Source organism: Artemia franciscana, unplaced genomic scaffold, assembly GCF_032884065.1.
Source record: "Artemia franciscana unplaced genomic scaffold, ASM3288406v1 Scaffold_289, whole genome shotgun sequence".
In the NCBI taxonomy this organism is placed as follows: Eukaryota; Metazoa; Arthropoda; class Branchiopoda; order Anostraca; family Artemiidae; genus Artemia; species Artemia franciscana.
Genome location: NW_027063627.1, coordinates 1,388,671 through 1,407,379, shown reverse-complemented (window position 1 = coordinate 1,407,379; position 18,709 = coordinate 1,388,671). Strand labels below are relative to the sequence as shown.

The following is an 18,709-nucleotide window of genomic DNA, read 5'->3' as shown; positions in this document are numbered from 1 at the left end:
TGGGTTTCATTTATTCTTTAATAGTAATTTCTAGTTTTTTTAATTTGAGTTATTGTAGGTTTCTATTTCTTCTGATCTAAGTTTAATATGGCCTTTACTTTTCTATGGACAACTTCTTTTTCGGAATGTTTTTTTTTTTATTAATTACAAATAATACTAATCGAAATAATAGTTACTATCCATGAATTAGCTAGAAATGGCGGTTTTCCTCACTTACCAGTTTTTTAAACACGTTTTCTTATTTTTGTTACAATAGGTCGTGGTTTGCCTTTACTAGGTTTTAGCTACCACTGCAACCATAATCTCCTGGGTTAAATTCTGAGATTTCCAATAGCACACAAGTTTCTCCTGTTTTTACCTATAATGAACACAGCATTTTTACAGGGAATACGTTGTTGTGTTGACTCCCAGGATCTTGCAAAGTTAGTTTAAAGCATAAATTGCTTGAAAAAGTTTCTTTTTTTCTCCTGATCCAGTTTCTAAAACTTCCTCTTAGCCTTAGAAAAAGAAGTAATGGCTGTCCAATCTTATTGCCGTAATTTTTTCTCACAGGTAATTGAGGCAGTAATGATCGATGTTGATAGAACAAGAAGATCAATCTAATGAAGGAAATTAGATTGGGAGATATTTTGAGAACCTGGGAAGGGAGAAAATAAATATCAAATGAAATAAATTCACCAAGAAATGCAAGTAGAAAGAAAAAAATCAGTGAAAGAATAAATCACACAGCTTAAATAAAATATTAACAACAAGTAACTTAGCGAAGAAAAAAACATTTTTGTTTGGCTGTTCAAGATGTGTTCTTTGAATTTAATATCAAAGAACAAGCTTATGGGTAATCGGGACTTATTTTTCACATTAGTGTAACCGTGGAAAAAATTGTTAAAAATAAGGTACGTACCATAAGCGACTTAACCCTCCTTTCAGAATAAAACCATATCTGAGTGAGATTAAAGACGACTAAATAAACCCCGGATGTATGAATGCGAGTGTTTGTGCCTAAAGAAAGTCAAATCCTAGCTCTTGCACGTAAATCCAAGGAGATAACAAGACGCGATGGTACAAATCCTAAGAAAACTTTTAAGGCTTGTGTATTGGGTTTTATGAAATCATTTTAAGCTTTCATAAGTGGTCATATGAAGGTCCAATAAAACTTCTATTCTTTAACATGAACCTCTGGCAGTTTCCTAGGCATGGAAGCCCAGCCAACAAAATGTGAAAACTATTTTTCAGCTCTTAGAAGTATAGTTTGACAAAACGAGCTTCTTAATTGAAAGAATTAAAAAAACATTAGAAACAAAGTACTTGAATATCAAAACTTTATCAGCTTTTGTGCTTAAGCAGCGAATTTTACATGTGAACAGGAAGTGCCTTGACACTACATTCTAGATGTATACGTACTCAAACATGCATATCCAAGCACAGTTGCATACAGAAGCAGCTACAGAGCATACAGAACACAAACAAGTATATTCTATTGAAAAATGAGGAACGGTTCAGGTTAGGCCTATCACCAGGTATTTTTTTCTTACAATTTGGCATCAGCAAAGTTAAACTGACCCCTACAGCGAGTGAATTTGAAGGGTACTATCGGAGTTACACCAGAATTCAGTCCATACATTTTATGTGGACCTTTTTTTTTTATGTTTCTAGAAAATCTCGAAATGGAACCATGTACCAACATTATTCCACACCTTACCATTTTACACTGGCAAAATCTAGTGTTTGCTTTTAAAGCCTAGGGTTTATTGGCCTTAGAGATTATGAAGTAACATCCATATATCCATTTCTGTGTCTAATGTCAATAACTTAAAGAAATATGGTTTTACATTAATTTTTTTTAGATTTTCAAAGAAATAGAAATAGACATTAAAATCTAGAAGTATTGCTCAAAGCAATATTTGAATAAATAAAAGCATCAGCTTAAACATAACATTAATATATATTCTTGTTTAGGCTGGAGATGACTAAGAAGGGTATTGTTTTTTAGCCTAGGACTGAGAAATTTGGTTCTTTATCAAGTACAGTACATACCTATGGTGCCTCCAACAGTGGCTTAATCTTTAAAACGAACTTATTTATTTCTTCATCATAGAACTTTCCATTTTTTTTTTAGATTTTAAGCTTTCATTCCATGCTTCAAACGCCATAAAAAGAAATTTAATTGTTGGTATCTTATCTTAATAATTTTGTCAAACAGTTCATGGCAACAAACTTGTTTTTAGAAACAACAGAAGCGTCTAGCGTTTTTTTTTAATTAGTATTTTGTTGTGCCATATAGCCCATTCCTAATTCTCTATATAAGCTGACATATTTCTGAGCTGAAGAACTTTAAACTCCATTTTTTTTCTTATCCTCTGTTGTTAGAAGGATGGTTGTAGACAGAAAATGGTTGAATAGACATAGGTGGGACGATAAACAATATGGCTCTCAAACATGGTCGCTTTGAAATGTCGAAGAAGATAGAGCCTACGAGGCGTTTTCCAGAGGATTTGTGTAACGATGATTTTGTATTAGTTTGAATAGCCTTTGTAGCTGGATCCCGTTTTCTAGGATCTGAAAGAAAGATCGAGATGATTAGTTTTCATTTTAGGGCTAAAGGGTGCTTCTTGCCAAAAGTCATGTATTTTTGCCGTCCAACTGTTGTGGACAAACAAATACAAGGTAGAAACAATAGGGAAAATATTTTCAAATCTTATCAAATCCAAGGAAATGTCAATCTTCTTTGTTGATGCCTTCAGTATCCAAAGCACCAAGGTGAACTCTTATCTTAAATAGATGAATTTTGTCGCGTCTAGGGCTACTACAGACAGTATTAAACTTATATTTCCTACTCCAAATATGGAGAAAACCGTCATACGCTGTCACTGTAAGGAATCCATCCCCATAGCTCAGTGACCCCATCCTATGCATGAAGAAACTCAAAACGCTGGATAGTCGTTACAATGAGGGAAGTTGTAATTTCCTTCATTGATCGTGCCCTGAATATTTGCTCCGAATCGTATATAAATGCAGAAATAAACTTTATCAGAGATATTCTTTTTGGTAATGGATACCCCCATTCCTTTTGTCAATAAAATAATTAACCGTAGAATAAAAAGACATTCTTGTAAAATCGAAGAAGATATTTCACAATGCGAGTCCACTGATAAGCCCTCAGATATTGTCTATCTTCCGTATATCCCAAAGATCACAACAAAATTAAAAAATATTTGCACAAAAAATAATCTGTATGTAGTTTTTACTAATAATTTTAAAATCATTAAATTTTAAATTCTGGTAAAGATAAGACCCCAGTTACTCGAAAAAGATGGGTCTATCAAATACCCTGTGATTGTGGAAATTATTATGTCGGCAGGACCCATCAGAATCTAGAAAAACGGTTAAAACAGCATAAAAAAGACATAGACAAGGCATTAATTTCAAATAGTTCCAAAAACTCCTTTGATTCTGCTTTAGATTGGCATATATTTAATAATCCGTCCCACAAGATACTTTATGAAAAACCTTCACTAACAGTAATGATTTGGGGATAAAACAGGTGGTTCGAGAATCAATCGAAAATAATCTCAAAATAAATAATAATATTTCTTTGAACAGGGGCTTAGGGGAATACTCACTAAATTCTTTGTACTCAAATTTAATTAAAAAATGATCTAACAAAATATTTTACTAAACCGATTTATAATAGTACTGAACCAGCTACGAAAAGGCCTTTGAGACAGGCTGCTAAAAAAGCAAGGTTGGGTCTGAGAAATTGCATTTAATCATTTTGTTCTCTTTAGTTTGAATGAATTTATATTCTCACTTCATTCTTTTTGTCAGTCCTGGTTAAACTTCGTTGAAATAAGGATGCTGGGGCTGTTTTAAAAAAGATTTAAACAACATTATTCAGTTTTAATTCTCACAATTTAATGTAAGTTTATTTATATATACATATTTTCTCTCTTGTTCTCGTATTGTGCTGAAGACGACCCTTGGACATAAGGCCGAAATATTCACAGAACTGATTTCCACTGCCTTGAAAAGATTTTCCCTATGGTTTCTACTTTGTATTTGTTTGTTATGGAAAGACAGTGTGGTCTTCGTCGCTATTTTTAACTGGTGTGGAGCTAAAAGCAAGACGAAATGCAATAGATTTGAAGATGATCATACAAAACAACTGAAAAAAACAGGAATTTAATGTTAGGGAGCAAAGACTGAATCACCCAACAGAATGGGGTGCAGTACAGATGTCCATAGCATAATTGACCCCTCTTGGCTCTGTATTGCGACGAGTTATCAGTGGCAGTAAGAGTGTATTTTTGCATGAAATATTTTTTTATGGCATATAGATGCTTATTTCTTGCTTGATCCGTATCTTATTAGACCGTCTGAGCGCAACTTCAGTCAAGTACTCGTCAAAAGCCTGTATCAGGGCAGGAGTAACTCTGGTACCTGTATTTCACTAGATGCTCTCTATAAGAGGAGTCAACACAAACCCATTTTGAAAATAGATGCTCAATGAAGAATATTGTTTAACCTATGAATGTTTTATAATCTTTGACTCCTGGATTTTAAGGATTAGAACCGTACATTATTACAAAGAAAAGTATGATGGTTGCTAAATAATTCTTTTTGCAGGACCATGTCTCAAATGACCATGTCATTAAGAGTGTTTTTTTATATTTCTTCACTTATTTGCTTTCTTTCTTAATTGAAATAATTTGCTAAACTGTAGGACTTCGATATCGTTTAACTACTTATTTAAAAATTGAAATATTGAGGGTCTTGAAAGATATAAAATATTTGATTTTTGCAGAACGAAATTTTGTTGTTGCAAATGCACATGCTGATTTTTCCATAATATATTGCAATGATGGATTTTGCCGGTTAACTGGTTACTCTAGGGCCGAGGTTATGCGACAGCCGTGCAGTCTTGACTTTCTTCATGGCACAATGACTTCGAAAGAAACTATTTCTCAAGTTAAGGAGGCTTTCTCGGGATCTGACGAAACGCAAGTGGAGATGCTCGTTTACAGAAAAGATGGTGAGTAATTTTGAACTTGAGCACAACAGTAATGGTAGTTTTTATTTGGACCAGTGGCGTAGCCAGAAGGACGGTTCAGGCCATAAACAATAAAGGTTGTGACTCCCTCATCCCACCTATGTGAAATACTTATGTCAGTAGTTTGACTCCTCTGTCAAATATTGACTATATTTAAATAGTTTTAGTAGGTGAATCCTCATTCTGGTGTAACTGAAAACCTTCAAAAACTGGAGCTCTCGAAATACAGATGGTCATTAATATAGCTAAAAGCAACTTTAATCCTAGTACTGTGGTATTGTTTTAATGCAAAACGATATTCTTCTAAAGGAATTATAAACTCGATTTTGGTAAAACACATTTTATTTGCATATCTTCCATCCACTCCACACAATGGCATATTTTCAGCAGGACTATCATCAGCAAAAATCAAGGTCTTTTAAAAACCCGTTGAATCGTAATATAAGCGCTGTTCATAACTTATGCAAGGTCTTAGCATATATATATATATATATATATATATATATATATATATATATATATATATATATATATATATATATATATATATATATATATATATATATATATATATATATATATATATATATATATATATATATATATATATATATATATATATATACTAGCTGTTGGTGGCCCCCCCCCCACTTCAAGCCCCTGCGGGCGCGTAAGTCGTTACGCGCCATTGTAGTTGTGTCCCTGTGTCCCACCTATGAATATAGATAGATATATATATGTTTTTAACTACGCAAAACTTGTGAATATACAACATTCTTCGCTGTCCCATTGTCTATGCATATAAATAGATTGTCAGGTTTACCGACTCTTGAATATGCAACATATAATTGTCCATGGGAAAACAATCCGTATTCAGATCTATACCGTGTTTTTCTAATGATTACCCTTGAGCTTTGTTGATGGTGATCGCTAATCTAATATTTCCTGTGTCCCTGTCGTCATTTATATACCCGCTCTGTGTCCTTCCGGCGTCCCCGTTGTAGCTGTGTCCCGGTCGTCATTTATATTCCCTGTGTCCCGGTCATCATTTGCGTCCCGGTGTCTCGATCTGTAATTTCTCTTTGGGTGTCCCGGTCGTCAATTATATTCCCTGTGTCCCGGTCGTCATTTATAAGCCCCCTTTGTGCCCTTCCGGCCTCCCCGTTGTAGCTGTGTCCCTGTGTCCCGGTCGTCATTTATATTCCCTGTGTCCCGGTCGTCATTTGTGTCCCGGTCGTCAATTATATTCCCTGTGTCCCGGTCGTAATTTGTGTCTCGGTTTCCCGGTCTGTAATTTCTCTTTGAGAGTCACGGTCGTCATTTATGTTCCTTGTGTCCCGGTCTGTAACGTCATAAAGTCTTCAATGGCTCTGGTGGTGCAGCATGTTGAGGAAGTTTAACTTTTCCTCTGGCGCAAAACATTCCCATTGTTTCACGATTAAATTTCAAGGCCTTGCAATAGGGACAAATTTTAGACATAGTTCCGATTTGAACACATCTACTCAAGCTTTAATCATCGACTGGGCTGTACCTGAATGCCAGGCGATAGTTTTGACGTTGCTCTTGTGATTCCTCGGCTCGCTTTCTTTTGGCATTATCATATATATATATATATATATATATATATATATATATTCATTGTCGCTTGTATTTTAACCGCACACAATTTGCTGTCTTTTTAAAAAATTAAATAAAAAAAAAACTAATTTTTTTAGCTAAAAGTAAGGAGCGACATTAAAACTTAAAACGAACAGAAATTAATCCGTATATGAAATGAGTTGTCCCCTCCGCAATCCCTCGCTCTTTATGCTAAAGCTCTTAATTGTTTAAAAAAGTAGAATTGTGGCAGAGTCAAACTTTAGCGTAAAGAGCGAGGGATTGCGGTGGGGACAACTCATTTCATATACGGATTAATTTCTGTTCGTTTTTAGTTTTAATGTCGCTCCTTACTTTCAGCTAAAAAAATGAGTTTTTTTTTTTATTAAATTTCTGAACGTTTTTGAATTAATGCATGTTTGGTTTTGGCTCTCCGCACATAAATTATTAAAATGAAATTTGTATATTAATTCTTTTTTTGGCTAAATGGCATTCTCTTAGTTTTGATCAGACGATATTGAGAAATAAGGGGTGGAGAGGGAGGCCTAGTTGCCCTCCAATTTTTCGGTTACTTAAAAAGGCAAGTAGAACTTTTAATTTTTAACGAACGTTTTTATTAGTAAAAAATATACGTAACTTAAGAATTAACTTACGTAACAAACTTTCATAACCTTATATTTTAATTATGTACACGAGGGGGTTCGTACCCTCGTTAATACCTCGCTCTTTACACTAAATCCTAAGTTTTGTCCCAATTCTTTAAGAATGACCAGAATGACCTGAATCAGAAATGCCGTAGAATAAATAGTTGAAATTACTAAAAATACTTTAGCATAAAGAGCAAGGTATTTATCTCCTCCTAAATACCTCACTCTTTATGCTAAAGTATTTTTAGAACCCTCATATGCATAATAATCTCTGTTCGTTTTAAGTTTCAATGCTACTTCTTCCTTTCATTTGAAAAAAAGTTTTCATGTTTATTTTTCATTGTTTTCTTATAGTAATGCTAGAGAATCCTGCGCCCTTGTCATTGAATTTTTCTTTCCCCATGACAGATTCCTCCAAGGAAAGATCCTCCAACTCCTCATCCCCACCCCCAAATAAAATAAAATCCCCCTGAAAACGTCTGTACGCTTCCCAATAACCATTACTATACGTAAACAATGGTCAAAGTTTGTAACTTGCAGCCCCTCCCCCAGGGATTGTGGGGGAGTAAATCATTCCCAAAGACATAGTTATTATGGTTTTCGACTATACTGAACAAAATGGCTGTCTCAAAATTTTGATCCGTTGACTTTGGGAAAAAAAGAGTGTGGGAGGGGGCCTAGATGGCCTCCAATTTTTTTGGTCACTTAAAAAGGGCACTAGAACTTTTTATTTCCGTTAGAATGAGCCCTCTTGCGACATTCTAGGACCACTTGGTCGATACGATGACCCCTGGGGAAAAGAAAAAAAAAAACTAACAAACAAACAAATAAACCCGCACCCGTGATTTGTCTTCTGGCAAAAAATACAAAATTCCACATTTTTGTAGATAGGAGCTTGAAACTTCAACAGTAGGGTTCTCTGATACGCTGAATCTGATGGTGTCATTTTCGTTAAGATCCTACGACTTGTAGGGGGTGTTTCCCCCTATTTTCCTAAATAAGGCAAATTTTCTCAGGCTCGTAACTTTTGATGGGTAAGACTAAACTTGATGAAACTTATATATTTAAAATCAACATTAAAATGCGATTCTTTTGATGTAGTCATTGATATCAAATTCAATTTTTAAGAGTTTTGGTTATTATTGAGCCGGGTCGCTCCTTACTACAGTTCGTTACCACGAACTGTTTGATTTGATTACTAAAGCAAGTCCGACTTCTAACAACTATATCTACTAAGCTTGAAACTTTTGGTTTTCTTAAGGTTTTTAAACTGTCGTAATTCCTTGTTAAAATATATACAAACATTTTTACAACTGCCAGGTTTTTGCTCTATACATAATTCCATGTCTTTTCATAATGATATTTTCAAAGATATTTGATTTTTAAACCAAGTCTAATTTATAACAACGATTCTTGCTGGGCTTCAACCTTTTGATTTTCTTTTTTATAGTTTTGAATTGTTTTATCCCTTGTTAAAATAAATAAAGATACTTTTATAATTATCGGTACCAGTGTATTGCTCATTACGCAATTTAATGTCTTTTCATACTGAGGTCTTTTTAAATATTTCTGATTATTGCAGCAAGTCCGATCTCTAACAACGATTTTAACCAAGCTTCAAACTTTTCGTTTTTTATGGTTTCTAAAATTGTTGTAACCCCTTATCAAAATATTTGCAAATATTTTTTGTAATTACAAGTTTGTGCTCTCTAAACAATTTAATATAAACTTCTCCATACATGAAAATCTTGAATTTTTACACATGAGTGTGACAAGTTTGACAACGTCATTGCAATACTAATGTATATAAAATGGCATCACTCCCACAATTGGATTTTTCTAAAATTAAGGCTTTTAACGAATTGTCTCAGACTTCTGACCTATCTAGATAGTTTTTATAGGCAAGAATATCACAGGATACCGTGATAATGATAATATGAAGCTGTTTTCGAGAAGAAATAGATAAGTAAATACATAAATAAGCAATAATCGCTCGCTTATATATATATATATATATATATATATATATATATATATATATATATATATATATATATATATATATATATATATATATATATATATATATATATATATAAATTAGTTATAGATATCATATATAGTTAGTTACAGTTATAGCAATTAGTTATAGTTAGTTATAGATATTCAATAAAGCTCATGTACAAACACAAAAAATATCTACGATTTTATTTCCAGTGCTGGACAAGTCGTATTGTCTAGATCCCATCGTAAATAAGTATCTTTTATTTCTTCAGCCGATCGCTCAACACTACCTCCTATGCCCGCTTAAAAAAACACTACTGTTTTCTGAAAATGTCTTGAATACTGTATTTCTACCACAGATAATACCTTTATCTGTCCATTTTACATGTTGTGATAAAAAGCTAAACCCCTTCAGGTAGGGGGGGGCATGTAATGCCCCCCTCCTGCCTTACTTTTGGATTAACGTTTTATCTTTAGGGGTAATAAAAATAATTGACACACTCTGTCAAATATCAGCTGCTACGGATCCCCGTATATATTACTCATCACTTCTTTTATTTTAAATTGGTGATGGTAACACGCAATTGTAAGTTTTGTATGTTCTGTTGGTCTAGCCTCACGGCCTTCACGAATCACTTTCCAACATAAGTCACTTGGTGATATTAATTTAGTTTTAGCGTGAGAAAACACCTTCTAAGCCAGTAGGGTCAATAAACAAACGTCAAAAAATAAGATTTATTTGCACGTAGGACAATACGATTTAGTATAATAGTAGGATTTGATTTGAATCATACGTGACAGGGTACCAATAAAGCTTAAACACTATTAAGACTACATGTACAAAGGATGGAATAAAGGATTGAACTATTACATTAGGCATAAACGAGCTAAGTTGAAATCGTAGACTGGCTCAGTAAAAAAAAAAAAAAAAAAAAAAAAAAAAAAAAAAAAAAAAAAAAAAAAAAAAAAAAAAAAAAAAAAAAAAATCACTAAATCTTAACTTATTCCAAAAACGAACGGAACCTGAATTTGTTGCAAGTCATGATTTGATGTCAAGGCGAGATACCCTTTAAAATTCTTTCAAGTTTTTTACTCAGTCCTGGAACATATGGTAAAGAATAAAAATTATTTTCTTTTCAGTCCTATTTTGAACAGTTATATTTTCGTCATGGGAAGGTAGTGTGGTCGTTGAAATTTCAACATGAGTTTAGGCCGGTAGCACCTTATTTAAATTGGAAACACACAATCATTTTCATTATGTGTGTTAAAGACATATTCTTGTCCTATAACTGGTTTGATACCCATTTCCTTCACTGCACTACCAACTTTTTAGCCGACAGCTAGGCATGATGCACCTTGTTTAAAGTGGAATCATCCGAGGACTTTAAATTTCTATTACTCAGTAACCGAAGCAGGCCATTGGACCGTAAAGATCCTATCCTTCATCGCCTGATTCTATTAAATAAGAAGGCGCAGGGAAACCTGTTGCTCTTCTTACCACGAGGTGTCAGAACCAGACGGTATCTAAATGGTTTGAATATTGGTGTTTGAGAGGGTGCTCAGTGCCATAAGACATTTGAACCACGAGGAGTCAGATACACCCCATTTTCCAATACCAAGATCATTGTTTCTTGGTTGATGTCTTACTAAGAATTGTATGTGGTCTTGAAAAAAAAAATATTTTGAGAAGGCATAGGGAAAAATTAAATTTGTATCTTGTGAAATAATGGTGTGTACATCTGTAGAAAAAATTATTCCTGTTGTTAAGACACTTCAGAAGATTTTACAAGAAAAGTGTTATTTAAAACATTGGCATTATTTTCTTAAAAAAAAAATAACTTAACTTTAATTAAAAGCAACAAGATAGAGATTCATTTATGCGAGTACTAGGCGAGTTGTTAGTAGTAGTAGTAGTAGTATTAGAAAGCGTGATTATTTTCTTTTTTCTTTTGTATTTTAAATTATAACTATGCCTTATTTTTCCTTGGTCCCTTAACATATCTAAGCAGAACCTCTACCCAAACTGTTTTACTCACTTAATAAGATTAACAAAAAAAAAATTTGACCACAAAATAGTTTTTTCAAAGAAAAGTAAACAGCTAATTTAAACCTAAAATGAACAAAAATCGAATCAAATGATCTACCATGAGTAAAACTACCGCATATCAGCATCAAGAAATGAATGAAACACAAAAGGGACAGAAATTACAATAAATTCCGATTCAAATTCAAAACGAGCAAAAAACTAACATGAGTAAGGCTCACAACCCCTATGCCTTCTCAAGGCCAGAACATAATTTGCACTTTACTGAAACAAATTAAATGTTTTCACTTTTGAAACTTTAATACATCAAAATTATTAAGATTTTAAGGAATAAAAATCAGCATATGCATACTAAACTGAAAATGCATATTCATTTTTTTTCAGTAAAGTGCAAATTATGTTCTGGCCTTGAGCAAGCCAGAAGCCCTACTCATGTTAATATCTAACTTGTTTTGAGTTTGACTCAGTTATTTATTGTAATTTCTGTTTGTTTTGAGTTTAATTTATCTATTGATGAAATAAAAAAAACAAGTTTTTGTGACGGAAAGTAAGGAGCGACATTAAAACTTAAAACGAACAGAAATTACTCCGTATATGAAAGGGGTTATTCCTCCTCAATGCCTCGCTCTTTACGCAAAAGTTTGATCCTTTCTCTTAACTCTACTTTTTAAAACAGTAAGAAACATTAGCGTAAAGAGCGGGGTGAAAAGCCCCTTTCATATACGGAGTAATTTCTGTTTGTTTTAAGTTTTAATGTCGCTCCTTACTTTCCGTTACAAAAACTTGTTTTTTTTTTTATTTAATTTCTGGACGTTTTCGAATTAATGCATGTTTTGATCTTGGCTCTCCGCAAATAAATGATTAAAACGAAACTTGCATATTAATTAATTGCAATTAATCGGAAGATTTTGAGAAAAAAAAAGCGAAAGAGGAGGCCCAGTTGCCCTCCAAGTTTTTGATTACTTAAAAAAGCAACTAAAAATTTTAATTTTTTACAAACGTTTTCATTGGTAAAAAATATATGTAACTTACGAATTAACTTACGTAACGAACTTCTATATTCGTATGTTTTTATTGCGTATATAAGGGGGGTTCAAACCTCGTCGATACCTCGCTCTTTACACTAAAGCTTAGATTGTGTCCCAGTTCCTTAAGAATGACCTCTGAATCACAAAGGCCGTAGAATAAATAGTTGAAATTACTAAAAATATTTTAGCGTAAAGACTGAGGTATAACGAGGAGGCAAACCCCTCATATGCGTAATAATTTTTGTTCGTTTAAGCTTTAATGCTGCTCCTTACTTTCAGTAGAAAAAACTTTTCATATTTTTTTTTGTTTTTTCAAATACAGCTAGAAAATCCCGTGTCCCTTTCATTGAAATTCTCTTTTCCCATGAGAAGTCTCTCTATGAAAATATCCTCCCACGTACCTCCCCCCCCCCTCAACTCTCCCCCCTGAAACAAAAAAAAATCCCCCTGGAAACGTCTGTACACTTCCCAGTAACCATTACTATATGTAAACACAGGTCAAAGTTTTCAACTTGCAGCCCCTCCCACGGGGACAGCGGGGGAGTAAGTCGTCCCTAAAGACATAGTTATTAGGTTTTTCGACTATGATGAATAAAATGGCTATCTCAGAATTTTGATACGGTGACTTTGGGGAAAAATGAGCATGGGAGGGGGCCTAGGTGCCCTCCAATTTTTTTGGTCACATAAAAAGGGCACTAGAGCTTTTAATTTCATTTAGAATAAGCCCTCTCGCAAGATTCTAACACAACTCAGTCGATACGATCACCCCTGGGAAAAAAAAAACAAAAAACAAAAAAACAAAACAAAAAAACAAACAAATAAACACGCATCCGTGATCTGTCTCCTGGCAAAAAATGTGAAATTCCATATTTTTGTAGATAGGAGCTTGAAACTTCTACAACAAGTTTTTCTGATACGCTGAATCTGATGGTGTGATTTTCGTTAAGGTTGTATGACTTTTACGGGGCGTTTCCCCTATTTTCTAAAATGAGGCAGATTTTCTCAGGTTCCTAACTTTTGATCGGTATAGCTGATCTTAATGAAACTTGCATATTTAAAATCACCATTAAAACGCGATTCTTTTGATGTAACTATTGGTATCAAAATTACATTTTTTAGAGTTTCGGTTACTATTGAGCCGGGTCGCTCCTTACTACAGTTCGTTACCACGAACTGTTTGATTCTAATATGGTATAAATTACGCTTGGTAGATCATTTGATTCTGTTTTTGCTCATTTTTGGCTTAATGGAGTTCCTTATTTTTCTTTGAAAACCTATTTTGCAGAAAAGGTGTTTTTAGTTAATTTCTGTTCACTTTACATTGTTAAATAATAAAAAAAATAGTTTTTTTTAACTTAAAGTAAGGACCGACATTAAAACTTAAAACGAACAGAAATTACTCCGTATATGAAATGGGTTGTCCCCTCCGCAATCCCTTGCTATTTACGTTAAAGTTTTTAATTCCTTTAAAAAGTAGAATTGTGGCAAAGAGTCAGACTTTAGCGTAAAGAGTGAGGGATTGCGGAGGGGACAACCTATTTCATATACGGAGTAATTTCTGTTCGTTTTAAGTTTTAATGTTGCTCCTTACTTTCAATTAAAAAAACTAGTTTTTATTATTTAATTTTTGAACGTTTTTGAATCAATGCATGTTTTATTTTGGCTCTCCGCACATAAATAATTGAAATAAAATTTGCATATTAATTCTTTTTTTGGCTAAATGGCTTTCTCTTAGTTTTGATCAGACGATTTTGAGAAATAAGGGGTGGGGAAGGAGGCCTAGTTGCCCTCCAATTTTTCGGTTACTTAAAAAGGCAACTAGAACTTTTATTTTTTAACGAACGTTTTTATTAGTAAAAAATATACGTAACTTCAGAATTAACTTATGTAACAAACTCTTATTCTCTTATATTTTTATTATTTATATGAGGGGGTTTGTCCCCTCGTTAATACCTCGCTCATTGCACTAAATCTTAAGTTTTGTCCCAATTTTTTAAGAATAATTCCTGAATGAGAAAGGTCGTAGAATAAATAGTTGAAATTACTAAAAATACTTTAGCATAAAGAGCGAGGTATTTATCTCTTCCTTAATACCTCGCTTTTTTTTATCATTGTTTTTTTTTATAGTAATGCTAGAAAATCCCGCGCCCTTTTAATTGAATTTCTTTTCCCCCATGACATATTAGTGGAATTGTCATTAAAAAGTGACAATTTAAAATTGTCACTTAAAATTTAAAAGTGACAAGTTAAAAATCATTAAACATAACATTAAAAAGTAGAATTGTGAAAACGAGTCAAACTTTAGCGTAAAGAGCGAGGGATTGAACGTAATTTGCATATTTATTTTTTTTGGTTAAATGGCTTTTTCATAGTTTTGGTCGAATGATGTTGAGAAAAAAAGAGCGGGGAAGGAGGCCTAGTTGCCCTCCAATTTTTCGGTTACATAAAAAGGCAACTATAACTTTTAATTTTTAACGAACGTTTTCATTAGTAAAAAATATACGTAACTTAAAAATAAACTTACGTAATAAACTTTTGTAATAAACTGAGGGGGTTTGTACCCTCGTTAATACATCGCTTTTTACACTAAATTGTAAATTTTCTCCCAATTCTTTAAGTATCACCCCTGAATCAAAAAGGCCATAGAGTAAATAGTTGAAATTACTAAAAATACTTTAGCATAAAGAGCGAGGTATTTATCTCCTCCTAAATACCTCGCTCTTTATGCTAAAGTATTTTTAGAACCCCTCATATGCGTAATAATCTCTGTTCGTTTTAAGTTTCAATGCTACTCCTTACTTTCAATTAAAAAAACGTTTTCATGTTTATTTTTTCATTGTTTTTTATAGTAATCTTAGAAAATCCTGCACCCTTTTTATTGAATTTTTCTTCCCCCATGACATATTTCTCCAAGGAAAGATCATCCCACATAGCCCCCTCCCCTCAACCCCACCCTCAAAACCAAAAAAAATCCCCCTGAAAACCAATGTACACTTTCCAATAACCATTATTATATGTAAACACTGGTCAAAGTTTGTAATTTGCAGCCCCTCCCCCAGGGACTTTGGGGGAGTAAGTCATTCCCAAAAACATAGTTATTATGGTTTTAGACTATGCGGAGCAAAATGGCTATCTCAAAATTTTGTCTGTTGACTTTGCAGAGAAAATGAGCGCGGGAGGGGGCCTAGGTACCCTCCAATTTTTTGGTCACTTAAAAAGGGCACTAGAACTTTTCGTTTCAGTTAGAATGAGCCCTCTTGCGGCATTCTAGGGCCATCTGGTCGATACGATGACCCCTGGGGAAAAAATAAACAAAAAAAAACAACAAATAAACACGCACCCGTGATTTGTCTTCTGGCAAAAAAAAACGAAATTCCATATTTTTGTAGATAGGAGCTTGAAATTTTTTCTGTAGGGTTCTCTCATACGCTGAATGCGATGGTGTGATTTTTGTTAAGAATTTATGACTTTTAGGGGGTGTTTCCCCCTATTTTCCAAAATGAGGCAAATTTTCTCAGGCTTGTAACTTTTGATGACAAGAACTAAATTTGATTAAACTTATATATTTAAAATCAGCATGAAAACTAGATTCCTTTGATGTATCTCTTAGCATCAAAATTCCGTTTTTTAGAGTTTCGTTTACTATTGACCCGGGTCGCTCCTTACTACAGTTTGTTACCACGAACTGTTTGATATTCTTTTTCAGGAGAAAAAGAAATCATTGTTTAAATCCTTTCGCTTTTTCTTTAAGAATTTACAGTTTGACTTGTTATTTGTGTGCCGGAGAAGCTTTTTCAATAATTTGTAATACTATACACGTTTGAAAATCCTGATACAGATAGTAGTGTTTAATTTAGTTTTATGCCTCCTCCGTAGTTGACCTGAAAACACAAAACTTAATACCATTCCCAATACTTCTATCTATGCTCTTTGCCAGCCTGAATTCACTTACTCCCTTATGACTTAGTTAAGTTTTACGAGCAGAAGTAGTAATAGAAGTAGCAGCGAAAATTCGAACTTAATAACATCAGACGTTCTTGAGATATGGCTGAGAAATGTTATTGGTAACCCTCATACACAAAGTGCGCCTTGATTTATTTTTAAAGCAATATTGTGTTTTTAAGCATAATGGGCAATTTGCATAACAATGGGGGTTGGCCTACCCAATAACCATAGAGATATAGTTACAAGACGGTTCAGCCATGCTGAATAAAATGGTTATCTCAAAGTTTTGATTGGATGTGATTTGAAAATTTTGGGCTAAAGAGGAGGACTGATTGCCTACCAGTCACTTTTAACTCTTAAAAGGGAATCCTAGAACTTGGAATTTCCAATTAAGCTCCTCTAAAATACCAACGATTTCACTAGCTAAGATACAGCAGCGCTGACTATGATATTCCTTATATACCCTTTTAATACCTGCATGCATATAGTTTTTATTTAATCGAAACTTCCAATAAACGTTCCCTAAAAGTTTCAACTTAATGCCGTTAGTGTCTTTAGCTACAGTAACCGTAGAAATAGTATTGAAAGTATACACATAGACTCTTATGGTTAATTTGAAATCCACCATAACTTAAACTGAAAGGTCTGACTTAATAATGTAAGTTGCTATTGTGATATAACTTTGTCACCCTTTTGACAATCTACATGATCATAATTCGTTGCAATTTAGTTCAACACCCACCTAGATATTCCTTGGAAGCTTCACCTTGGCTTGTGTAGTAGCAACGGTTGTAGTAACAGCAGTAGCATTATTAGCAGTATGCACATAGCACCTTTTTTTCCAACATCCCCTTCAACAAACAATAAAAGCTTCACCTTAATACTATCAACCATTACTGCAGCATTGTCAATACGTCCTCTTGACAACCTATGTGGGACTAGAGTCTTTCGATTTAGTTCATACAGTTTCAATATTACCTAAAATATTCAGCTTAATACCATTAGCTTTAATAGCAGCAGTAGTAGCACTAGTAGTTATAGCGGCAGCTAGGCTAAAAACTTCTGATAACTTACACTGGTCTAAAGAATTCGAACACATACAAACAGAGATCTATTCAAACGGAAATGTAAATCGGAGTCACTGCAATGGCTGTCACTTTGCACTGTTTAAATCCAGATTTACTTTGCATTTGTTGAGGATTTTTAAAAATGGGTTAGGACTCGTTCAATAGTAAATTAAAACTTTTAGCGCATTGTTTAGGTACCAAAATGGATTTAAAAAGAGATACCCTTCAAGTGACTCTTTTGACCTTATGTGCCCAGCAGCTGTACAATGTGCCAGGTGAAAACGTAAAGATAGCCATTCCACTCAGAACTCTCAAATGAATACGTCCTGGAAAACAGACTATAAATTACACTAATTGTTCATTTTTCATTGAGGACTTAAGCTGTCTCTTGGTTGCTGGAAAAACCGTAAAAACTGTGTTCGGATGTGGAATCGCTCATATCATGAGGTTAAGAAGACTCAACCTCAATTCAAAGAAAGAAACATCTACTAACTACTTCATTTTTTCTCTTTACAGTAATCAGAATTTTCAAAAAAAGAAGAAAAAGATGCGTAGTAATAACTCACAAAGGCTTGTCAAACATCTTTCTTTTTAATTTTTCTTTATACTTTCAGGTTCAAAGTTTTTATGCAACCTCGTAATAGTACCCGTCAAAAATGAAAGCGGTGAGACATATGTTTTCATAATGAATCTAGAGGACGTGACAGAGCAAGATTACTCTCCACCTTGCATCCAGCAGAGATTTCCTCGACGTAAATATTTTCTTCTCGTCTTGTATCAGTTAAATTTGGAATTTTTTTTTATTTTGAATATTTATAATTTGAAAATGAAATTCAAATTACAAATATTTGGCTTCCCTACTAGATTTTGAACTTCAAATCAAACCAGCCTCTAACAATTTGACACGAAGCGACTGAGATTTTTATTTACGCTTTTTGGGGTCCGGTTTCGGAGAGAACCATTTTTCCTTTTTTTCCCCTTCTGCATTGAAGTATCCTTAGCCATAGGACTTGAATGCATAAGTTTCGAAAAAATTTTGAAATTTTCAGAATTTTCCCGATTACGGGAGTGGGCATAACTGGAATATTTATTCTATATTTTTTAATTCTTGGCTATTGCACTCACTTGCTAAAGGTTTCAAACTGATGATAGACAAAAAATATTTGGTCCAGTTTTGGAACCCCTATGCTTTCCAAAGCAAAATATCTGAATATTTTTGCATAATGATCAATCTATGCAAGTTGCAAGCAAATTACAAATCTAATGTCAAGAAAGCCCCCCTTTTCGCATTATTGGACAAATGTGTAAACAATCTGCAATTTACACTATTT

The 18,709-nt window shown here is 33.7% G+C and overlaps 1 protein-coding gene across 1 annotated transcript in view; it reads left to right on the top strand.

Annotated features, from left to right (window-relative positions):
- The window catches only part of LOC136043045 (uncharacterized), a 135,113-nt gene that overhangs the window by 20,265 nt on the left and 96,139 nt on the right, over nt 1-18,709 (top strand). The window contains exons 2-3 of the mRNA XM_065727952.1: nt 4,802-5,029; nt 17,993-18,130. Coding sequence (XP_065584024.1) covers nt 4,802-5,029; nt 17,993-18,130 — 366 coding nt within the window. The remainder of the gene's footprint in view (nt 1-4,801; nt 5,030-17,992; nt 18,131-18,709) is intronic.